Source organism: Blennius ocellaris (genome assembly GCF_963422515.1).
Source record: "Blennius ocellaris genome assembly, chromosome: 21".
NCBI classification, from domain to species: domain Eukaryota; kingdom Metazoa; phylum Chordata; class Actinopteri; order Blenniiformes; family Blenniidae; genus Blennius; species Blennius ocellaris.
The window spans coordinates 3,763,994-3,789,193 of record NC_137670.1 but is presented as its reverse complement, the minus strand read 5'-3'; the positions used below and the strand labels follow the sequence as shown (position 1 = coordinate 3,789,193).

General features: G+C 41.7%; 1 protein-coding gene across 1 annotated transcript in view; it reads left to right on the top strand.

Moving 5' to 3' along the window:
* The window catches only part of LOC308145616 (uncharacterized protein), a gene marked incomplete at its 5' end in the record, with an annotated part of 97,983 nt that overhangs the window by 16,589 nt on the left and 56,194 nt on the right, over nucleotides 1-25,200 (top strand). Inside the window, 12 exons of the mRNA XM_080517085.1 lie at nucleotides 7,469-7,570; nucleotides 8,828-8,926; nucleotides 10,636-10,734; nucleotides 12,343-12,441; nucleotides 15,998-16,183; nucleotides 16,947-16,970; nucleotides 19,007-19,105; nucleotides 19,947-20,045; nucleotides 20,823-20,921; nucleotides 21,001-21,198; nucleotides 22,367-22,465; nucleotides 24,014-24,112. Of these exons, the coding sequence (XP_080373211.1) occupies nucleotides 7,469-7,570; nucleotides 8,828-8,926; nucleotides 10,636-10,734; nucleotides 12,343-12,441; nucleotides 15,998-16,183; nucleotides 16,947-16,970; nucleotides 19,007-19,105; nucleotides 19,947-20,045; nucleotides 20,823-20,921; nucleotides 21,001-21,198; nucleotides 22,367-22,465; nucleotides 24,014-24,112 (1,302 nt within the window). The remainder of the gene's footprint in view (nucleotides 1-7,468; nucleotides 7,571-8,827; nucleotides 8,927-10,635; nucleotides 10,735-12,342; nucleotides 12,442-15,997; nucleotides 16,184-16,946; nucleotides 16,971-19,006; nucleotides 19,106-19,946; nucleotides 20,046-20,822; nucleotides 20,922-21,000; nucleotides 21,199-22,366; nucleotides 22,466-24,013; nucleotides 24,113-25,200) is intronic.

Below are 25,200 nucleotides of genomic sequence, written 5' to 3'. Positions count from 1 at the left end.
CTGACTGATCCTCCTCTCTCCTGCTACACTGCTGCAGTGCTAAGAAGATTGGAGGAATTTATAGCCGCCGGGATTTAGAGACATTCTGGGAGTTAACTCGTCCAGAGATGGGACATTGTTTGTGTGATGTTATAGGCTGTGGGGTGTGTGTGTGTGTGTGTGAGTGTGTTTGTGTTTGTGTGTGTGTGGGGTCGTTGATGGGACGGGTCGCAGGGACAACTCTGCTGCACCACTCTGCTGCAGTGTGCGTGTGTGTGTGTGTGTTTGTGCGTGTGTGTGTGTGCAGGTGTATGTAAACTATGTGGCTCTTTGCAATCCTCACTGCTTCACTGGGACGTGAATTCATGAATTCCTGCAGATTGTGTGGGTCTGTTCATACGACGCAGCGTGGATCCAGTTTCATGTTGCAGAAGGATGTGAATGGAGACACCTGACCTTGGACGGTGGCGCATGCTCTGTGTGTTTCTGGAAAAAAAAAGGAGAATACATTGATGTAGGAAAGAGATAACGTAGTAAAATGTTTGTTTTTTTAGCCTTTCAGATGGTTTTTAATGTTAAAAGTCTTTGTCAAGTGTAAATAACCTTCCTCATGTGGTGACACATGATATAGTGATGCAGTAGCCCCCCCCCCTCCTCATTTCACCTTTGGTTGATTACAGAAGCAGTTTAATGATGAAACCGATGCAGTTTGACCTGGCGTTTAGCGACAGTCATCAAACCGAACTCGCAGTTTGGGTGTGAAAGTGTGTGCGTCGACGTGTCGGCCTCGCCGGTGGTCGCAGAGGGCAGGTCCCGTGTTGGAATGCGTGTAACTGTATGAGAGCGATCTGGAAAAAGAGCGACTGTGGCATTCTTGCCATATCTCTCACGGATAAATAAAGTCACACTGGAATAACTGCTGCCAAGCCACTCCGATGTCACCCTAAACCTATATTTTGTTTTTAACTTAAAGGCTCGGGCATAGAAAAATTAAACAACAAGAAGAAGAAAACATATTTGTAGTGTTTATGTCCTCCAGTTTCATCCATAATCCATAAAATCTTTTAGTTAATGTCTTTTTTACAGAGTTGCAACACAAATCAAAATATCACTCATTACTCATGAGATCCATGAGTCACTACCCACATGTTTTCAGGGCCGAATTCATTTAAGATTAAGTCAGAAATTAACTTTAGGGTCGTGACTAATAATTATTTATTTAAAAGTAGAAGAGAGACATCAAAGCAGCAATTCCACTTCTCCACCTAACTTTTTTTTTTTTCCAGTGATTAAAACTTGCAGTATAGATTTTCTTCGTTTTTTTTCACCGGATAGGGTTTAATGTTCCGACTGGGATCTGATTCCAAAACACTCCCCGTTGACACGACAACAATGTAAAGCTTCTTTCACGTTGTGGGCGTCTGAACCACTGAAAATGCAACTTTGAGAACAGTGTCCACGTCGGTTGTTCCGTTTGTATGAATGTCCGTGGACGCCCATTGTCGATGTTTATAGTGTGTCGTTCAAAACAAACAAACAAACAGCACCCACTAATGGCCCAACATGAAAAGGGACATTGTTTTCAGCATTTCTGCCATTTCCATCGAAACCGATGTTGATTCCCTACAAAACTTCCAAGTTGTTACCAGTTTGAAAGGATGCAAGGATCAGAAAGCAAGAATATTTGTTATTATAAGTATAGATACTGAAGCAAAGATGACTTCAAATGGGACTAAAACCAGATATTTCTCGTCAAGTTCAGCCACAAACGGAAAGATTCTATTTACTACTGTGTCCGATTCCATCGACACGACAACAAGCAATTGTTTTCGCCCCGGCGTACTCAGGATTAGTGTCGTAAACAACATAGTGACGACAGGATTCTTGGCAGGCGGCGGCCAGAGGGACAAACACCGCCGCGGCCGGAAGAGCAACGCCGAGGCTCCGCGAGTTCAATCCGAACGCAAAGACGCTCGGATTGATTCTAATTTGGGAGTTGAATGGCCTCCATCAGCTCTTATCGCTGGCATTCCTGCGTGCATGTGTGCACGCCTGCACAGCTTCTCATCACTCGTAAAGACTCCCTTTGTTCTACTATCGGCTGGCTTTATCAAGTTTCGTGTGTTCTTTGGGTTTTTTTTTTACTGTAATGTGTTTTCTCTCGTTTATTTGATTCCAATCAAGGGTCACATTGTTTGATTTGTGGAATAACAAACTCATTCAGTGCCTAAAATGGAATCTCGGTAGAAAATCTGCTGCTGCGTGACATATTACAGTTAAACTGGTCAAAAATGTGTTAATTTTTTAACACAAATATGGATGTTATGTTAGTTTATCATGAGATATTTCAAGCTTTTTGGTACTTCCAGGCCCTTTTTATGCAACGTTTCAAGTGGAAATGCGCCGATGTTTTTACATTCTCGTTTCGGGAATGTTTTGTGTTTACTCGACAACGTTTTGAAAACGACGTCCATTAAATGGGAGGAACGCTGAAAACTGTAAACATTTAACAATGGGAGTACAAAGACAGCCAAGTGGTAAGACGGATCAAGTCGGATTGTTATTATGGTGACTGTCAAAATAAAACTACCAAGCCCCAGGAGAAGATGGACAGCAAGGGTTTCTGGGACATGAAAGATGGCGTCACGGCACCGCCGGTGAAAATATCAACATTTGACCGATTCAGCTTGAAAAGAAGCCCGACTTTGTTTCAGAAAGAACATTTAAGCCACGAGAATAGTCTTACATGTTGTGAAACTGGTCGTTTTTTCAGTGCAAGTTGAGATCTTGTGAGATCTTGTAGTTTCCGTGACAAGATTTCAACAAACCTGCCGCTGTTTTATATTTAAATGCGAGAAATACGTGTTTGTACGAGTAGTAATAACGGATATCATAATATAAGGTATTGACAATGTGTTTAGAGGCGTACATCAACGGCTAAAACGGGCTGCCTACGTTTTTCATTTTTTGAGGAGGGAGTGTGAAATGTTTTGAGACGGCCGAAGTGCTGAAAATGTGCTGAATCAGCAAAGTCCATTCACCATTTACACTGAAAGGCCCAAAGCCTGAAATCAAAGCAGGTCTTCCGCCACTATACTACCAAGAAATAATAACCGTTCAATCAATAGAAACTTTTGTAATTCGTAGATTCTTCAAGAGAAGCGGCACAAATCTTTGGTTCCCGCATGTTATTGAACACCAAAGCGGATTTCAACTGTTGCGTGACGTGTATCTGTCTGTGTGAAGTAAAAACAAGAGAAAAAGCTTTGCGAGCATGGTGCTTTGAACTGCTTATACTGATAAGAGTCTGCATTTTGAACAACCTTCCCTGCTGCCTGGCACGCCGCCTGATAAACTCTTCACCGCAGCCTGACGCCAGTCGTTTGGCACCGAAAAGCCTCACTGAGGGTTTTGATGGACGAACTTCACCCAGTTTCATTTTAATGAGTCCGGAGGTTCAATTCAGATGAGAGGGAAAGCTATGAAAGATTCTTTTTATTTTTTGTATATTCATAAACAACAAAATTGTGTGACGGCTTATCACAGCAGCACTTCCAGTAAACAACATACTGAATATTAATGTCTATTAAATATGGATGTGAGTGAGCTTTAAGCTTCTTTTTTTTTACCACACCACAAAGTTTGACAGATTTTGAGGGATGAAAAATCACATTTGACAAACATTATAAGGTTTTTTGGGGGGGATGATTCAGTAATTGAAAACCTTTTACACTCGTCACATATTAACTGCAAAGATGTGAGCATTTCCAAAATGTTGATTCTGATAGACCTCTAGTTGAAAAAAATTGTGTGAAATATTGAATTGTGACTTTTATTAATAGTTAGATATTTTTTTTTAAAAGGCTCAAAATAGTGACCTAATTTCATATGTAGAGACGTTTCTCGAATTATGAGTCAATTTTGAGAGAGAATTGAATATTTACAAACGTTTTCATGCTTCGGCCGAAGAGCTCCACCGTTCTGATCAGTTTGTTTGTTTGCGTATTGTTAAAAATGTTGATTCATTCGTCTGTTTTAGCAGGGAATTTACTGCCACAAGAGTTTGTGACAAACCAAAGCTTAAAAAAAGTTTGTTGTAAACTCGGCGTGTTGTTTGAAGACCTTCTTCTTCTGTTGACGTCATTTTTTTGTCTGCATGTTTATCTTGTATGTCGGGAACTTAAAGGACGTTTCTGAGGTGCACTGATAAACTGCTAGATTGTAGCGCAATAGATTTCTGCGTCATTAAGTAATTGAAATTAATGAATTAATGTCAGATTGGAGTTAAACTTGTCCAATTATTTTTAGGGCTAAACCTTTGGTGGGGAAAAAAAGCATTTATCGTTTATCTACTGTGAACACGATAATATTCTATGTTTATATCTTTAAAAACCCCAACTTGACTGGAACGAACCAGAATGACGTTACAATCCATCGCTGCTCAGCTGATATCTGCTTTTCTGGAGTCATCCTGACTTGCATATTTTCAGATATTTATAAGATGAAACGAGAAAAAGCTGTAAGACGACATGGAGCCCATGAATATTACATCACGTCCAACAAAGGCTGCAGTGCAGCGTCCATGCACCCCCCCCCCCCCCTCCCCACCCGTCGTCCGGTAAGCCCTCTTCTTTCTGCCCCACAGAATCGGCGCTGACACCAAAAAAAAACACGCGGCGGGCCGTCGATGTTGAACTCAGATAAGGTTCATTCACAGAGTGGGAAGTGAGCTCAGCGAACAGCTTCAGCCAGTAATCTGCACACAATGAGAAAGATCATGACGCGGCGAGCGAGACGAGACGGGTCTGTGACGAAAAGACACTTGTGCACAACCGCTGCACTCGATCTCCTTCACTGTAGCAGAGGCAACGTCGTCGTGGTGCTTCTGGATTCACGTGCTCCACGTGCTCCGGCCATTTGACCCGCTGAGGAAGGTCGTAGGAAAGTCGTGGAGAATCATCGGTTAATGTCCAGATTTAGAGCATCTTCCTCCTCTAGCATCCAGATTATAGAGCATCTTCCTCCTCTAGCATTCAGATTATAGAGTATCTTCCTCCTCTAGCATCCAGATTATAGAGTGTCTTCCTCCTCTAGCATCCAGATTATAGAGCATCTTCCTCCTCTAGCATCCAGATTATAGAGCATCTTCCTCCTCTAACATCCAGATTTAGAGCATCTTCCTCCTCTAACATCCAGATTTAGAGCATCTTCCTCCTCTCGCATACAGATTATAGAGCATATTCCTCTAACATCCAGATTTAGAGCATCTTCCTCCTCTAACATCTAGATTATGGAACATCTTCCTCCAATAATATCTAGATTATAGAGCATCTTCCTCCAATACCATCCAGATTATAGAGCATCTTCCTCCCACCAACTTTCAGATTATGGAGTATTTTCTTTCACTAACATTCAGATTATAAGGCATCTTCCTCCTATAACATCCAGATTATATAGCCTTTTTCTCCCATGAACATCCAGATTATATATCATCTTCCTCCACTACCATCCAGATTATATAGCATCTTCCTCCACTACCATCCAGATTATATAGCATCTTCCTCCACCACCATCCAGATTAGAGAGTATCTTCCTCCCACTATCATGATTTACTTCTTCTGCTTGTGCACGTCATCTTTTCTTCCACGTTATTGCACCAGATTCCTTTATAATGTGAAAAAAAAAACCAAGAAAAACTGCATAAACATAAACCCTGGACACATAAAAGTGTTTCCGTCTGATGCATATAATCTGTCATATTCCGTGCCAATGAAACATCCCATTAAGAAGCCATCATCACAAATCTGCTGGAGAGAATTTTTAAAAGGTAGAAATGCTGAAATGTCTTTTAAACAGATATCTGGGTCAGAGCAGAGATATTAGATTTCCACGGTCGTCTCCAGTGCAGGAGGCACGTGAGCAGCGGTAATTGGAGAGTGCATGTCCTGTGTGGGTATGTGCTCGACGACATGGGTGTGGCAGACAGTCGCTCGGCACCACAATCATGAACACACACACATAGACACACACACAAACACACACACAAACACCAAGTCCCCTCTTTTCTGCCTCTTATTTGTTTTTGAACCTTTGTTTTCTACATCCCACCCTGCAGTCTGCTTCTTTTCCTACACAAACCTGCTTTTAGCAACATGGACACACCCTGAACCCCCCCCACCCCCCACCCCCCCGCCCCCCCTCGTCAGGATTCATTCAAGCTAGCAGAAATCTTGTGAAAAGCAGTTTTCCGTTTGTCTTTCTAATGGGTGTAACACTTTAAGCTTTCCTTTCTTCTGTCGTGGGATAGTTTGCAAAGAAACGTTGATATGGTTCAATAAATTCAGGAGTGGATTTGGGGGAAAATGCTGATACTTGCTTTTCATAAGCGGTTAATATGTCAACATCTATGTTACTATGATATGAAATCGGTACGTTTTGCTCCTTTTTTTAAGTGTTTTTTTTGTCTAGGAATCTCACATCCATGAAATTCCAAACAGTCAACATTTAACAGTTTTAGGAGTCCTCCCTCTCTTAACATAATATAAAACAATATGAAGGATTTTAATGCTGATAGATTCTGTGAATCAAAGCATTTTTTTTCTGAAAGGAAAATAAACAAATTCCTTTTTTTATATATATGTCATAGATTTCCACAAACCAGTTTGTATTACCTATGCTGCTGCTAGCTTTAAATTTAAAGTGAAAATACTTCCTCAGCCCATCAAGTTAAAATATGAAATAGAATTGATCTTTTCCGAGATGTTTAATGTCCTCGTCCGTGCACAGAATTAACTTTTTTTTTTTTCCCACTATCGTCTTCGATATATATAGGCAAATTCAGATTTCTGTTTCTTTTCTTCAAGTATTGACTTACAACTATGAGGACTTGTCTCCACCTGTAACCTGTTTGTCGTCTACATCATCCCTCCAGGCACGGACGCAGTTCTTCCCGTTACATAACCCTTCTTATCACACAGATAGTAAATCTCTGGGATTATTTGGCCGCCAGGTTATTCTTGGCGCGGTTTGGCTCAAGTTTGACCCGGCGGGCGTATCAGAGACACTTTTTTTAAGTCTCGCTTGTGGAAATGTCTTCTCCTTCTTCTTTCTGGCTCCTGTTCAAGCAGCTCTCAAAGGAATCACCACGCGGAGTTTAACCTATTTTATTTTCAGCTAATAACATGCGAGCCTCGAGGGTTTTACTCAACTTATCTCTGGTTGCAGAGACTCCGTGACACATAAATAAACAGCTAATGCGGGATTGTTTCCACGTATTTCCTCAGTGATAAAAAGCCCAAAAGCAGGAATTATTTCACATATTTAACTGGAATAATCCAGACGTATGCGATGCTAAGCGTCTGTTTTTGAAGTCGTTTTTGTGGTTTTTGTTTTGTTTGGCCTCTTATTTCACACCGCCTCTGAAAGGGTTCTTGTAATTTGGTGTCCCTCCTTTAATGTTTCTCTCCTCCTTCTTTCTTTCCCGCTGCAGACGGATGTAAACGCCTGCTACCTGCGAGCAGCTCGGGCGGGAAACCTTGAGAAGGCTTTGGACTACCTGAAGAACGGAGTCGAGATTAATATTTGCAATCAGGTGAGTTCGTGCAAATTCATTAGGCAAGTGGAAATATTCAGTAACTTGTTCGTCCCGATGTTTTCTTCCAGACAAACGGCTATAAAGGAAATATTGGACAATATAAGGCCCACTAATGTTCTGATTATTGTGAAATAGATTACTTTTAAGTATTTATTTCTGTTTCTCTCTCAGAAAATAATCTGCTATTCCTAATCATTATTGAACCTGATGGTTACATTTATCTATAAATATGAAAAGCTATTCACTGTCTACAGAGAACTATTGCAAATGACTCAATCTATTCTTAATTAATAAATATTCAAGGAAATAATAACAATAATAATAATAATAGTTGTTTAATAAAAAATAATTGTTGTTATTAATGGCCCCTTCACTTTTAATAGCCCCCCCTCCTTAAATAAGCCCCGCCCTACACTAAATTGGTCCAATCAGGACAGGACCGGCTCAATGAAAACGGCTTTTTGAAACAAATCAAATTAACAATCACCAAATAATACAAAAATAACTGGTTAGAATGAACAAGAACATGATAATATTTTAATTATAGACACAATACATTATGTTCACCTTGCCTGAGTTCCCCAGTACATAAATACTAACAAATATACAAACAGCGTTGCGTCTCCAAAAGTTCACACAGTAAACATGGCGTATTTGTGCATCAATTCAGTAACAATGAAAAATAATTTTCCGTTTCCATTTTGTCATACCGCAAAACATCAACTTTCTATGGAATTATTGACAAATCATTGAAATTCCTCTTTGGCCCGTTTAATTGTTAAATCATCTCTTACTTGTGTAAAAGAAAAGCACATTAAACAAAAAAAAACATGCTGTTATTGGTGGAAAAATAATTTAGGAATCTAGTTGATGGAGTATTTTTATTTCTTTTCTGATCTGATTTCCTCGCCAGTATGAATCTATTCCAGTTTTTTTAGTTGAGGGATAATAGTAGATATCTCTTTGTGCCAACACGTTGTATACTGTAAGTGTACACCAATGACATTTTATTAATTGAGTATGAATGCAAACCTTTTGCTACTTGCTTGTACTGATTATCGAGAAGGAAACTCAACAGAAATATTCTAACCTCCAGTGCAAACAGGCCAAAACACACTGGATTTACACTTTTCACTGAAATGTCATAAATAAAGATGCTTTCCTGGTAAAAGTAGACAGGTGGAGTCTTCACTAGGCAGAAATAAGAGCTTCTCTTGATTACCAATGCCTGTTCTTCTGTGTTTCTCCCTCTAGAATGGTCTGAATGCTCTGCATCTGGCCTCAAAGGAGGGCCATGTGGAAGTGGTGGCCGAGCTCATCAAGCACGGCGCCAACGTGGACGCCGCCACAAAGGTGTGTGTGTGTGTGTGTGAGCGCCATGCCCGGAAGTCACGTAAACACATATGCACCACAATCACTCAGCCATTGTATGCATGGATTCACACCGACACACAGTTTGCTGCGTTTGCACCTTTTCCAAAGTCACGTTGCCGAAGCGGCGCAGAAGGAGACGAGCGCTTGGTGTGTTAACGTGACGGTGATTCGTCACATGAAGGCTTGTTGGCTCGGTTTATGGATTTGAACCCTCCACCGGAGCAACGTGCAATTTATGTAAATTTGCCGGACTGGTCAAATAGTGCCATAACAACCTTTAAAGTTAAACTTTAAAGATTTTCCTTGCTGTGGCGCTGAGTATACATGATGAAAATGTCTATATTTTCACAAAACCAAGCAATATGCTACGGAAAACATTTGAATTTTGATGACATTTTCGGATGCAAAATACAATGAAATGTCCAAAAAAAAAAAAATCTCCTATTGTTGTTGCATTCTGGGTGTTTTGCTTGGTGGTTCAGCCTCCTGCTGGCCGGTGTTAGGGTTCGACTTAGCAGGTCACGTCATGCTTGATACATTAAATAATTTGCGGAATATTTCTTTTCGTAAAAAAAATTTTGTTGTTGTTTTTTTTTCTCCAAAATAGCAGCAATTCAGTGTGAATCCATGTGATAACTTTACTTATGTGCTTTTGGTGTCTTGAATTTGAGTATTGTTCCAGTGAGTCATATTTTAACTAAATGTAAGGTCTGTGATAGATGAGACAGATCACCCTCCTGGTCTTTCTGATGAGTTTTCTTTTTGTTTTTTTAACCATAGGAAGAATAATATTAGATGGGGGGTGTTGCAGACATGCTGAGATTTGATATACAGCCAAAGCAGTCACTAACTGGGCTGCAGCCTAATTCTAGTTCTTCATCTGTTTTGGCACATTCATGCTCACAAATCAATGCCACAGTTCATTTTTTTCCAGAGATCTAACTTTTCCAAATGTAGCAAAACACCGGGAAAATCCTGGTTCTAGTCTATGTTGGCCTAATAATTTCATACATTCAATTAATAGTCAATGTAAGAAGAAAACTCTATAACTCGGCCCACGTTGAAATGTGGTTTCTCTGTGTAGTGAAGTGGGGGGCGCAGCGTCAGTGAGCTGAGAATGAGTGGAATGAGTACGTGTGTGTGTGTGTGCGTGTGTGTGTTCATTTGCGTGTGTGTGTGTGTGTGTGTGTGTGTGTGACAACATGGCAACAGCTGCTGCTCGACTGACACACATGCAACAGGTGCTCAGTGTGTGTTAACACTCCATCACCCTCGCCTCACCACACTTGCATACATCGCATTGTTTTCAGCTTTGGTCAGAATGATAAAGCTCTAAAACCAGTATTTATTACAGTAAAGAAACGTGTTTTTTTTTTCCCACTACTCTTGATTTGGATTCAAACGTTTAAAAACTTAAAAATCTGTAAATATATCATCCTTTTTGAGTAATACAGATGAAACTAGAACAGATACATAACATTGGATGAGCCTCTTCACCATCTTTGTGAAAATTATTATTAATAACAAAACAGATTCGCTTGCGTTGTACATGAACGGTGTGCACACTGTATTTCGTGTCTCGCACGTTCAGACAACTTTGTCGTATTTCAGCGCGGGACACGTCACGCATCCAAAACGAAGCGAAGAATGTGATTTATTGAAAGGACTGTTGCTTTTTGTTTTAACAGAAAGGAAACACCGCTCTGCACATAGCGTCGCTCGCCGGACAGACGGACGTGGTGAAGGAGCTCGTCACCCACAGTGCCAACGTGAATGCACAATCACAGGTAAAACGCAATGTTTATTCTGGTAATATACTGCAAAATGGGGACCACAGCAGGTTTTTTAACAAACAGAATGAGGACATTTCTGGGAAGTGAGGACCATTTGGTCGTCCTATTACGTCGATTATGAGTTTGAAACGCTTACATGAGCAAAAAAAACTGGAGTTAACTAGTTTTAAAGACTTTCAAAGTATCTTTGTCTAACTTTAGTAGTAATTTCCATCTTCGAAATTGCTGACCCAGGTGCTATTGCTTTTTTTTTAATTATTGAATTTTTCATTTTATTGAATTTTTTTTCCCCAGTTATTTTCAGTGCACAACCTTTTCACAGGATCAGTGCCTAAATAGTTGTCATAATGTTAAGAAAAATGGCATTGGTGTCACGAGACCTGAAATAAAGTCTTGACCCCCCGCCAAGTATTTACGTATAGAAACGCCACTGTGTACAGACCAATATATACCAAATACAACATCACTTTGTGTCTGGGGTATCCCCCCCCAAAAGACAAAGGCATCATAAAGCCTGTATATTTGTATATTGTGTGACTGTGGGGACAAAGGTTGAGGTCTTCCTTTAGGTTAATCATCACATTTATAAGTGAAAACGTGTTTTAGATCTCAGCTAAAGTCGTGGCATGGTAACAGTTAATGGTTATATGAGTTTAAAGTGTAATTGTAGAAAATCACTGTCATGTCCTCATAAAGCATCAAAACATTGTGTGTGTGTGTGCGTGTTTGTGCTGTGTCAGCGGCTCTCTGCAGTGCAGATCCGGTCATTTTCGATCGTCAGCACACACACACACACACACATACGGGACTTGTTACCACAGCAACCGCAGTGATGACGATGTGATCTGGTTGGCTGGAGCTGTTGAGAGGAAGAAAAGTCGGTGTATTTTGATGAGTTGTGTCCTTCAGATCTTTGCTGGAACTTAATTTCTTCAGTCGGTTAAATTCATTTTATCATGTATTATTATATTTGTAATGACTTGTAATGAATCATGTATTTAAAAAAATAACAAGTAGAGCTTTATGAATTATATAGACTCTTTACTTTCCAATATGGATGCTTTTCTCCAGCCAGTAAGTTTCATTCTTCTAACAGAACTTTTCCAGTGTGTTGTTCACTTGTTTCTTTATATTTTCATGTTATAAATATTTTTTTTTTATCTATATTTATTTTTTGGGAAATCTTCAATCTATTTGAAATATGCATATTATTTTCGAATCTGTGTGTAGTGTGGAGATGTTATGATCACTGAATTCCCCCAATGAGCAAAGTCTTATCTTGGATAATCCTGCCAACAGCGTTATTGGTAAAAGCAACAAGCTTTGTCGCTTTTACCAAATCACTATTCAGCCTCCACTTGATGAGATTGAATCCGCTCGAGAACAAATTGTCAGTATCTGTCTGCTTTTGGCTGCGGGTTAAGGAGAGTTTTATTTGCGTTGCATAACGGGAGAAGTGACGGTGCTTTACAAGGGCAGCGGGCCATAACAGCAAAAGTTATTCAATTAAAAGAATGTTCAATGCTACAGTTTGCAGACCTTTCTCACGATTCAACGAATTTATAGAGGACGATCACGATTTCCTTTGTTTCCGTTCTCCAGAATGGCTTCACTCCGCTCTACATGGCTGCACAGGAGAACCACATGGATGTGGTGCAGTACCTGTTGGACCACGGCTCCAGTCAGAGCATCGCCACAGAGGTGACACACACACACACACACACACACACACACACACACACACACACACACACACACACACACACACACACACACACACACACACACACACACACACACACACACACACACACACACACACACACACACACACACACAGACAGACATATACTTTATATTTAATGACTGTTTGCTCACATGAGCCGCTCGCAGTCTAATAGCTGCCCTTTGTAAGGCCTCATTTATCCTCCCTGCAATTACACTGCAACATCATGACCAGCGCTCTCAGAGCTTGCAGACGCTAACGAGGATTCCACTACCGCCGATTCGTCTGCGGGGAAAATTCATGTGATGTCTGCCAAGGCAAGAAAACATTTCCATAGATTCTAATCTTATTGAGACGACACTAAAACAAAACAGAGTGGCTGGGCGAGGGAGAGTCGGCGGCGGCGGTGAGTGACCTCGGCTGTTTTCAGACGTCCACAAGTGGAGGAGGGAGTGACGTGACAGGAGGCTGACACCTGTGGCATGAGCCAGAGCTTCAGTCTGAGAGTGTGTCACAACCGTCCGTCTGCTGCGCAGCGCTGAACGTCAGTCCCGCGGGACGACAGGGTTCAGATCACTTGTGAGAATATCCCCGGTTCGGGCTGTTATCTCTCGGGTTTGCATGTTCTGCCTGACTCTACATTGGGTTTCTAGAGACGCTTCCTCACACACTGGTGTGGTTGGGAGTGTGTTTGTCCAGTGATGTCTCAGCTGATCAGCTGCAGCTCCCTGACTTGGATAAGGGCCACAAATCTCTTTCACGTTATGAGAATTATTAGTTGCACCTGACACAAGATGGCCGTTAAAGCTTCAAGCGACGCCAATCTACATGAGCTGGTGAACTTTACCTGTATATAACTCTAAGCAACCACCGAGCCGTAACGTGAATGAGTTTCTTTTGAGCTCAAGGAGAAAGCCGTGCATTTGTTGGGAAGGCTGATCACAAGACGATTGTGAAGCAGTTGGTGTAGAAGTCGCCAAATTACGGTTCAGGATCCCTTAAGAGGGACGTAAAATAAATGTTTCTGAAGAGTATATGTGATGAAAAATCTCACATGTTCACAAAAGTAAAATGTCCAAAAATCTTCTCCTCTAGCTGTTGCATTATGGGTATTTTTACACCCCGTTTTCTTTCCAAAATGTTTTACTTTGGTATATCATTTCTATGTTTCTTCTTCTTTCTAATCGTGATTGCAGCAGGAAGGAAATCAGACGTAATTCTGTGCTTAAAGAACGATTAAAATAAACCACTTCACATTATATTTTGGTATATTTCTCTTGTTTGTGAGGCGTCACGATCAATCGCCCACTGTGGTGGAACAATGCGGTGTTTCAGGGTTTGATGTGGGCTCCTTCTATCTGTGTCAGAGCTGTTTATAAACCTGCCTCCTCCTCCTCTTCCTCCTTTTGTCTGCCTCCTCCTCTCCTCCCTGTTTTCCGGTTTCCCGCCCATCTCCTTCTCTCTGCCTCCCTTCGTTCTCCTCCGGTGGGGGAATCAGTGAATTATTCATGTGGGGAAATATATGTATGTTTGAAGCGACTCCTGCTGTTTAATAATTCATGTTTAACCCTTTTACAACTAGATTGACCAGGTTTATTCAGATTTATAGCCATCACTTAAAAAGTCTGTGTCAGTGTTTGTCAGATTTTAAGTTATTCTGATCATAATGTGAGCGAGCCGAAATAGGATTAAATAAAATAATATTTTGAAATTGCTGCTTTTTTTTCATCGTAAGCTCAGGTTTGTCGTGTTGTAAGAGAATGCTTCATTAAATCTGAACTTCTTTATGTTCTATTAACACTTAGATGCACTAAAACAAAGTCGGAGATTTTGAGTTCTGCATATTTTCATATTCATTATGTTATTATTTGTTGGTCCAGCCCACTTGAGATTAGATCTCGCTGCTCGTGGTCCGGGAAGTGAAATCAGTCCAGTCAGTGGTGACGTGACGGGAATTGAAGGGTTAACCAGTTCAGAGGGGCACATGGCAGCAATTTTCAATCCTTTGTTTGCACTTGACCTTGTTTTGTTTTTTTGTTTTTTGTTTTTACCATCAAACAAAATATTTCCATCCACATTTCATTTAGTTTGTTCTTATTTAGATTAGAATATGAAATCTCTCGAGCCAGGTGGTTATTGAATGGCTCTTCTTCTGGTCAGGGAGAATTCTGCCGAGTCACTGCAGGTTTTAAAGATTGCCACTCCTTTTTAGGGCCTTTTGTTTGCCGCCCCCCCCCCCTCCACCCTGAGGTATTTTTAGGACATGAAAGTGGTTTTGTATCCTCTCCTGCATCTGTAACGACGCAGATGAAAGAGGAACGAGGACGACTTCTGACTCCTGGAAACCATAAAGAGGATAAATCTGTTCATTGGAATTCGTGCGTGCCCCACCGGACTGGGTGTGTGTCTTTGCAGACATGCCGGTGGATCAGATTGCGAGCGTGTGCGTGTACTTGGGCGTGTATTTGTGCGTGTGTTTGTGTGTTTGTATAGCCGATGCCGGGCTGCACAGTTTTGTGGATGAGCATTGCAGATCTCCGCGGGGAGCTGCTGCTTTAATGTGTGGGTGTGCAGAGATGCTGAGTTAGTTTTTATGCAGACAGTTGGCATCCTGTGTAAACACACACACACACACACACACACACACACACACACACGGGCCCACACATTGTTGACATGAAGCAGTGGTTTTCAGTGGGTCTGTGCGAAGCCCTATTCAGGCTTATTTCTGTATTTTATTATTCCTGCAGTTTGTTGAAGAGCATTTAAAATGACATTTGCAACCTTTTCTGAAGACGTCAGCTTCTAAATAGCAACGAGAACAGTTGTGCTCTTTTATTGCTTGTAGATCCCAACAGCCCAAAACATCAGGAAGTCCATTTTTTTTTTTTCCAACCAAAACTACCGGTAATCAATTAGTGTCAAACGAGACATAATCTCAATGAAGCTCATAATAAAAGCTTTAAGTGTAAATGTATTTCAATGCTGTAAAGTCCAGTGGGTTCCCATCAGTGACCAACTCACAAAAACAGAAATGGACATAATTAGCAATGTAATGTTTCCCTCATGCAGTTTCACATGTTTTAATGTCCTTTATTGATAATTGAATATATAAGAAGAAAAAGAAAGGTCTGAGTTACGTGATGCACCTGAATGCATCACTTATGTATTGGCAGCATGAAGCTCATTAACCAGTAAAAATTCTTCAATTAAGTAGCAATAACAGTGTTTCAAGTCCCCGTAATGAGACCGTTTCCAGTTTAAGTTCCCAATAGAAGAAGCTTTCTAAACGAACTCAATGTTATGGTAGTTAGATTTCACTTATCCAGCATTTTGTTTCAGCTGTGGTTGTTTCGAACCTCTTAGTTTCTTGTTCATGTAAACGGGACAATCGGATCGCTCAGTGACGTGGACGACGTGTGACCCTAAACATAGCGAGTGCGAAACCCTTCGAGGCTGCCAGTGCTGATCTTTTTTGTGTGTGTGTGTGTGTGTTTTGTTTTTTTTTGTTATTTTTGTGGTGCCTCCCAGGACGGCTTCACTCCCCTGGCGGTGGCGCTGCAGCAGGGCCACGATCAGGTGGTTTCCCTCCTGCTGGAGAACGACACTAAGGGGAAGGTCCGGCTCCCCGCGCTGCACATCGCCGCCCGGAAGGATGACACCAAGGCGGCCGCCCTCCTCCTCCAGAACGACCACAACGCCGACGTGGAGTCCAAGGTACGCTCTTCTTCCAGCTCCCAACTCCTGGAGATCACACGCACACGATGGAGCGGTGCGTTGCTCGTGGAAAGTTCTGACTCAAGAAGATGAATTTCATGCAATAACAAGCTCCCATGAAGGGAGATTTTTCCACATCTGTATGAAATTCTACTGGATTATCCTGCAGCTGAACAAGGATGACATGTTATTGGATTACATTCGGTCTTTATAAAAGTCTAAATCGGGCTCGATCACAAGGAAAATGGGAAATTATACAGTATTTGTGATAAATTAAAGATACTTGTAACTCTTGCCAGACAATCCAGACCACAATACATCTATTATTCCTTTCAGATTGTCTCTTTTTTTAAATTTTTTTTTTTATTTGACGACACATTTTGGATTCATTTATCACTTCACGTCACTTATCAGACAAAATCAATCCAGATTGCTAGATTTCCGGGTGCAGGACAGATGAAAACAGAGTGAGGGCGAGGAGGTGCAGTCGGCCACCCGGTTGTGTTCGTACTTCTGTGTGGTTCGTTTTCATGACCTACAGACACATCGTCACCCATCCTACAGCTTTGGTGCGACCATGGTGTTGCTGTTGTAGTTGTTGTGGTGCACTAACCACCCCCATCCTCTCCTCCTCCTTCCTCCTCCTCCTCCTCCCCCTCGTCCTCCTCCCTCCCTCCTCCTCCTCCCTCCTCCTCCTCACCGTCCTGGTATTTGTTCCCTTTTTTCACCCTGCTGATCCCCTCCTCCCTCCGTTCCCTTCTAGATGATGGTGAATAGAACAACAGAGGTACATCTCTCCTCTCCTTTCCTCTTCCTCTTCCTCTTCCTCTCTCTCCTCTTCCTCATCGTCCCCTCATGATCTCTCCATTGCAAAGCCTTCTGTCTGCTGGCATGACCGCACAATGCTGGCATGAATGCTTTTGCTGCAGCTGACGGCTCCTCACCCGTGTGCTTGTTTTTAAACCCGCATCGCTTTCTATGTACGCCAAGGCTTTGCTGCTTTCAGACAGAAATAAAGTTCACAATATCTGTAAAAGGACAAATTAGATGCTCATCGCCTTCAAGTAGATCTTGCAGTTGCACAGACAGGGTGGGGAATTAAACAATAAGGGTTTGTTGCAATGTTTTTTTTGTTGGGTTTTTTTTTTTTTTCAGATGTTCTCCTGAAGCACATTCAGGACACAATTGAGTAATTTTTTTGGGGGGGTGTTGTAGCTGATTTGTGTCTCCAATGGCGCATCAACTAGCTTAGAAAACATAATCTCACCCAACACGACAGACGCTGCATTAAAACCGCAGGTTATTCTTATGTTTTCCTCATGAGTTTAGCTGTTCTGGTTCAGTTACTACTAAAACAACCTGTGATCTCAAAATGCTTCATTACTTTGATGAAGAAACCCCCTGCTATATTGCCAAAAGTATTCGCTCGCCTCCCTTCACACGCATATGGCCTTTGAGTGACATCCCATTCTTAAACCAGAGGATTCCTTCTGATGTTGTGCTCCACCCTCTGCACCGGCTTCAACTCTTCTAGGAAGGTTTTCCACGCGGTTTAGGAATGTGTTTTTTGAGCATGCAGCAGCTGCTCGGCCGTGGAAATCCTCCACGAAGCGCTCTAATCACTGTTCTTGAGCTAATCTGAACGTCACATGAAGTCTGGAGCTATTGACTCTGCACAAAGCTGTGGAGCAAGAGCTGTTGTGACATTCTGCACGCATGTCTATATGTGATGAATAGGAGATTTACATCACATAAAAGAAGAACAGTAAGAAGAAATTAAACATAAAAAAGTCTACATGTTGTTTTGAAATGTATCTACTAAATGTACCAATGCAGAAAAGCGAGACGCTCAGAGTGCGTGATGTGACACAAACAATGTGCAGTGTGAGTGTGACCAGAATTTTGACTTTTCTCATCTTCCATGAATGTTTCTATTACAGATGGCATGTAAAGCTGCAAACATTTAAAGCTCATTAGATAACAATTGCAGCCAATTGTTGTTTGTATTTCGAGAGTACGCAAGAATTTGATGCCCAAGGAAGCTAAAAATCACAGAGCGTTCGTCCACTGGAGCTGGATTGTTCAGGATTGTCGGCATTACTTGTGTTTTCAATTTGTCAAACTTGTAAGATGTTATTTAAGGTGGATTTTTAACTGAAGTAGCCGCGCGCTCACCTGCATGTGTGGGTTTGTGTTTTTTCCTGCCGGGTGAAAACGCTGCAGAAGAACAGATTTCGATGAAAACTCTTTTTGTATTTAAATGCATTTCTTCTGGGTCAGTTTTCATTCGACAGGCTTACGTTTGCTTCCACTGCAAACCCGACCGCACACCTATCCTGAAAACTGCACAAGAGAAGTTGAAATACACTCTCAGTGGCCACTTTATTGGGTACATTTGTAAAGTCAAACACTTCCAGTGAAGTATTAGTTTGAGTATATGTGATTTGCAGAGGTTGCAGTTTGCAGTGCTGTTCTGAAATGATCGAATGGCTCAAAGTTTAAGTACAATGTCACTGCAAAATACAAACATTGTGAACACAAATAGTGAAATGAACACTTCATAGCTTTGACTGGCTGGGTTTACGCAATAAAGTGGCCATTGATGGTGAAAGCAGCACATTTTATAATATATTTTCCTGAATTCTGAAAGCATGTTTGACTTAATGTGTATCACTCAGGTCTGCTTCTGGCTCGCTGCTGTGTGTAGTGTAACGTCCCATCATGCTTTGCTCACAACTCACAGTTGGTTGCTTTTGTTTTTTTTAATATGTCATTTTATCTCAATTAATTGAGTTTTTCTGTTTTGTTTCTCGTCTCACACAGAGCGGCTTTACTCCTCTTCACATCGCGGCTCATTATGGAAACATCAACGTCGCAACGCTGCTGCTCAACCGAGGAGCCGCCGTGGACTTCAAGGCCAGGGTGGGTAGACACACACACACACACACACATACACACACACACACACACACACACACACACACCCACACGCACACACACACACACACACACAGACACAGAATATTATTATGTCTTTCTTCATTAAATCATGAAGAAACCAACAAAAAAACATAAATACATTAACCTTCCTCACAAGGACTGTGTCACTACAGTCTTACAAAAGAAAAGCCACCTTAATGAATGACATGGCCTTGAATTGTTCTGACATTGTATTAATCTCAAATCATATTTGTGAAACACTGATTGAATAAAACAAACCTGTGGTTGGAATTATGATTTTGAATTGGCATGAATGTATTGAGATGGTTGCTTTGTCTGATTTGAATGTGAGAAATGTTCTTCCTTCTAATATTTGATAGCCATATTTCTGCGTCTCCGATGCCTAAGTGCAGTTATTCAAACACCCAGTGAGACAGAACCAGTGTGTTTCCATGTAAACATGCGGTTGGCGTGCGGCTGTCCTTTGTAGTGAAACGGAGGCAAATCCAAGGAAACCATTAACCAAGTGAATGTGCTGCAGCGGGAGTTATTTCCCTCTAGAGGGGGATATCCATCCATGTTCATGCTCCACAGGCACACATCCCACATTTCCTCTCATTAAAAAAGAAAAAGCAGTATTTAGAAGCTCCATAAAAAGCTCAATTTTACAGTCATTTGTAGATTTGTCTGTGAGGAAATTGGTGATTCTGTTTTTATTGTGCTGATTTAACATTAAAAAAAAAAAAAAACCTTCCCCAGGTGGTAAAAAGATGTTTTTTTTTTTCTTGTCTGTCTGATCAAACTTTCTCTGTTTTTCCTGCAGAATGACATTACGCCGCTGCACGTCGCTTCCAAACGTGGGAACAGCAACATGGTCCGCCTGCTGCTGGAGAGAGGCGCCAAGATAGACGCCAGAACCAAGGTGTGTGTGTGTGTGTGTGTGTGTGTGTGTGTGTGTGTGTGTGTGTGTGTGTGTGTGTGTGTGTGTGTGTGTGTGTGTGTGTGTGTGTGTGTGTGTGTGTGTGTGTGTGTGTGTGTGTGTGTGTGTGTGTGTGTGTGTGTGTGTGTGTGCGCGCACCCACACACTCATTCAAATTTAATTGTGTCACAATGTGTACTACCTTCACACAAAGTAGAAGAATTAAGGAGACGTTTTGAAATGTCTTTGTTGCATTTAGTACATGAAGTTTGCACTGAAACATGAAGCTGTAATAAAGTAGCGAAGGTCTTGAGTTTCAATGTATTTTTTCATATCCTAATAATTGAAAAAGTTCCACCGTCTGCTTTTAACAGACATCACAACCAGGGAATCGGTTAAAAAGTGGCCCTCATGAACTCCTGAACAGCTGGCAGGGGGTCAAACACAACATCAATACTTTCATTAAAATTGGCTTTATGTTGTCATTTATGGCAGGAATTGTTTTGTTTTCGTGAAAATATCAGCACTTTCATCGCATATGCTCTGCATAACAACAAAGAAAAACCTCAAGGTTTCAATTTAAATGTGATCATGGCAATATTTTACCGCTCCAGGTGAAATTATTCCACATCTGGCCCCTGAACGCCGATGTGTTCAACACACAGTGTTACAATATCCTTGTTATTTTTTATTCTATTAGCTGGCGAGGTGGCTGTACGGCCTTTTGAAATATAACTTGCGTGACGCTGCTGCTGATCAATGCGCCGTCCTTCCTCACAGGACGGCCTGACTCCTCTGCACTGCGGCGCTCGCAGCGGCCATGAGCAGGTGGTGGAGATGCTGCTGGACAGGGGAGCGCCGATACTGTCAAAGACCAAGGTAGGAGGCGCGCGTCTTCCTCCTCTCCGCGATCGCCACGAGGCCACATTAACCCTCTCCCCCGCCGCCCTCCTCCCAGAACGGCCTGTCTCCGCTCCACATGGCCACGCAGGGCGACCACCTCAACTGCGTCCAGCTGCTGCTGCACCACGAGGTTCCCGTGGACGACGTGACCAACGACTACCTGACGGCGCTGCACGTGGCCGCGCACTGCGGACACTACAAGGTGGCCAAGGTCATCGTGGACAAGAAGGCCAATCCCAACGCCAAGGCTCTGGTGAGGACGGGAGGCGAGAGGCCCGGAGCCTCGAGGTCGGAAATGGAAATGCGTGGAACTTATCTCGAATTCCCAAACTTCACGCACCCCAAGGCTGTGTGGGGAATGACAACGAGATCAATAATAGAAGGCTTTAATACAGTATAAATGAGGTGCGGCGTTGCAGTTTGGCGCCAGAACAGCATCTTCTTCATTTTCGCGTCGTTTCCTCTCAGGTTCAACTGAGGAAAAAACAACAACCTTTCTCATTATTAAATTTATGCAGTTTGCATGTTGCATTTTGAAGCATAACGTTCAGCTAGAAGGTTTCATTTTGAGGCTGAATTTGGGAATTAATCCCTTAAATGCGATTTCTTCGAAGAAAATGTGTTTCTAGAACAACTTTTAGGAACAAATTAATAATTCAATGAGCAAATTTGTGTCTCTGTGGTTTATTTTATCACGTCTCCATGAGAAACTTCCCTTTGTACCCTCTTTTGTTTCTTCCTCAGTAGCTCCTGCCTGATTTTTTTTTTTTTTTTTCCTGGAAAGATGTTAGAAAGACGAAAGATCACACAGCTCGATGACGCAAACGTGAGGGACGTTAAAGCAGGAAGCAGAAAAATAGACTTTTATGAGCTGAAGAAACACATCTTTGCTCTGTAATGGGAGAAGTTCTGGGTGTGGTTTGAGACTTCAGAGTCAGAGAGGAGGAAGAGGAGGAGGAGGAGGAGAAAAAGGGCACGGAGAGAGGAAAATGAAGTCATAGGATTGAGCCAGAAAACCTCAAAGGATTGAGCGAGGGAGGGATGTGGAGAGAGAGTACAAGCTGGCAAGAGTGAAGTGAGGTAGTGCAGACGAGTATCTATTTCAGTGCACAGTACTTTTTCTTTTTTTTTTCTTTTCTTTTTTTCTATAACTCACAGTCGATTAGTTCCACACATGCTCGTCTGGTTGGCACGCACTTTAAGAGAGAGATTTAAAGAAAGAGGGGGGCGGTAAAGGAGGTAAAGGAAAAAAAAAAAAAAGAAAGGGTCCCACTTTGTACTGTATTTTCCACTGAGCGCTCCAGATTTGTCTTCCACCGTCTCTGCAGGCTCTACAAAACCACACACAGAGAACTTTGTGGACTGTTTTCACACATTCTTTTTTCCTTTTTTCTTTTTTAATGCGCCTGTTTGTGTCATAGAATGGTTTCACTCCCCTGCACATCGCCTGTAAGAAGAACCGAGTGAAGGTGATGGAGCTGCTTCTGAAGCACGGAGCGTCCATACAGGCAGTCACGGAGGTACGTGTGCTCGCAGGCGCCGCCGCTTCTTCCAGCAACAAACCTCAACAATGTCCACTTTTTGATCCCGCTGAGCCACACTTAACGGTCTACCTTTTCTGTGAAGAAAAACATGGAAAAATGCTCCAGAAATGAATGTTGACTGTTTGATTGAACTGGCAGGTTCTTATTGATTTCCAGAAATGCATACATTGGTGATGTTTAAGCACATTTGAGCCAGATGTCCAATTCACTTACTTTTTAATCACATTTGACTGGCTTTATTTGAAGGTAGGAAATATGAAATGCATGCATGTCGAAGCACACTCTCTAATACATCCTGGTAGAAGTGCTTGCATTATTTAGCCCTCAGGTAGGGAAGATCGAGCGATTTACAAAATGATCAGTTATGCATCTCTGACCTACAGTATCTGGAAAAAGGCTGAGTTCCTTAATATTGTTTTTTTTTTTCTGAATGGAGTTGCCTCTAAACTGTGTCCTTTTAGTTAAAGACCATAAACTTCGGAAATGTTCACTGCCACACATACATAAAACTCCTATGTGGATCGAACATAACATGCATGTGCCATACTCGTCAATTAGATTAGGAATTGACTGCAGATGATTGTAATCAAGCATTTTTACACTTGCTCTATTGATGCAAGCTCATGTGCGCTGGCCTGTTAGATTTCTGCCCACTCAGCAGTGTTTTTAGCCACTGGTGTTATGCAGCTGACACATTTTTTATTCAGGGGTCACATTCAGCCTAGTTTCCGCTTGAGTCGGCCAGACAGGTAAAATAGTACCACAATAAGCCCTAGATTTAAACTTTAAAGGTTTTCTTTGTCGTGGTGCAGAGTATATGTGATGAAAATGTCGTGTATTTTCACAAAAACAAACAATTAATACCAAAATCGACTCCAATCTCAATATAAAGCCAATTGTAATGATACTTTCTGCTGCAAAATACAGTGAAATGTTCAGAGAACTTCTCCTCTTGCTGTTGCATTATGGGTGTATTCACAAACTTTTTTTATTTATGGTTTCTTTCGAATTTTTACAACTTGCTTAGTCAGAATGGAGCCTCTTGCAGGCCAGTTTTGGCCCACCAGCCTTATGTTCTACACCCCTGCAGGAGAGCACCTCAAGCTATAAATAGTCCAAACAACACTAAACATTAACAGAGCAGACATGTCACATACACTCTGAAATGATTTATTCGTTCAGGTGTTTTTTGTTGTTTTTTTACACGTGGTGTAAACAGCCGTCTAAATACCAACATGATAGTGAACATTTGTAGAAGACAGATGTGTTTTTAAGTAGTTTGTGGACAGCAGTGGAGCAGAATTTGTTTATATTTCAGATGTGTTTTTTTTTTGGTTTAAAGTGACAAGCAATCATTCATTGGTGGAAGATTTTTACAGACGGTATAATTTGATGTGAGGGCTCAGTTTTCGTCAGTTAACGAGCTGGAAATTGAAAAAAAAAAAAAAAAAAACCCGTTCAGGTTGAGCTTGTTTCATCAGCTTCCTTTCATTGCGCCTCTCATCTGTCTTCCTCCCTCTGCAGTCTGGTCTGACGCCGATCCACGTCGCCGCGTTTATGGGACACGAGAACATCGTCCACCAGCTGATCAACCACGGGGCCTCGCCGAACACGAGCAATGTGGTGAGCTCAGCGGCTTCCTCCTTTGGGCAGGTCACCAGGCATTGTTGTGATGGAATGAAGGGTACCCCACTCCTCAAAGACATGATGTGTATCTGCATTTTTTTTTTAACGATTTCCTTCAATAGAGAAGTGTAAAAATATGTCAGTCAGCATCCTGTTACTGGTCATAATGTCATGGCTCATGGGCCTTCATCTTATGAGATGAAAATACTGCACTTTTAACCAAAACTTTGAAATAAGTCACAAAATGTAAAAGAAAGGCAACATGTTAAACGTCTGTTGAGGTTGTTTTGTCTTGGTTCCGGTGAAAATGAAAAGTTCTCGCCAACGATTAATTCCGTTCTAAACGTCACTGCTAACCACCGCAGGAAATGACCTAATGTCCTATAGAATGGCTGAAATTAATCCTCATGCTGCGTTACACTTATGGATGAACGTTACAACTTTAGTAACGGAAGTCATAAACAAAAAGGAATTGACTTGACATGCGCTTCTCGTGCAGTGTCGATGCCGACGCTTCCCCGGGGGCTTCATATTGAGTTATTCAGTTCAGTTCAGTCCCGCTGCTCGCAGCAATCAGCTGATTTCACTGCCAAACTCTCAGCACTGTACTTCTTCAGCTTCAAATAGCAGAGAGACGCGGGGAAACTATGAGCCCGTTGTTGTTTTCTGCTTTAAATGTTTAGATGTTCACTCGGGTCTGACGCCGCATCAGCTGCTGCACGACCTGATAGTTTACCAAAAGAAGGAAATGCTGGTGTATTTTGAGTGGAAAAACTCAAAATGAAGCAGCAGATCCAACTGGGTTTCTGGGAAATAGTTGACTGATTAAAATCTTGCAGCTGCAGGGCTGCGAGAACAATCTGCAGTGTTTGTGTTGTAGGTAACGAAGCACAGCAATGACTTTCTACTGAATGAAGCATCAGCTTGTTTTTACTATTGTATATGTCGTGAGGTCAATTCTTGCTCTGAAAGGTTCAACACTTCTAAGAAAATAAAAGTTCTTTCAGGGTAAAAGTTCCTTGAAAGAAGTGGGGGGAAAATCTGCGAGTTGAACAAGTGAAACATGTCTTGGTATTATTTATAAT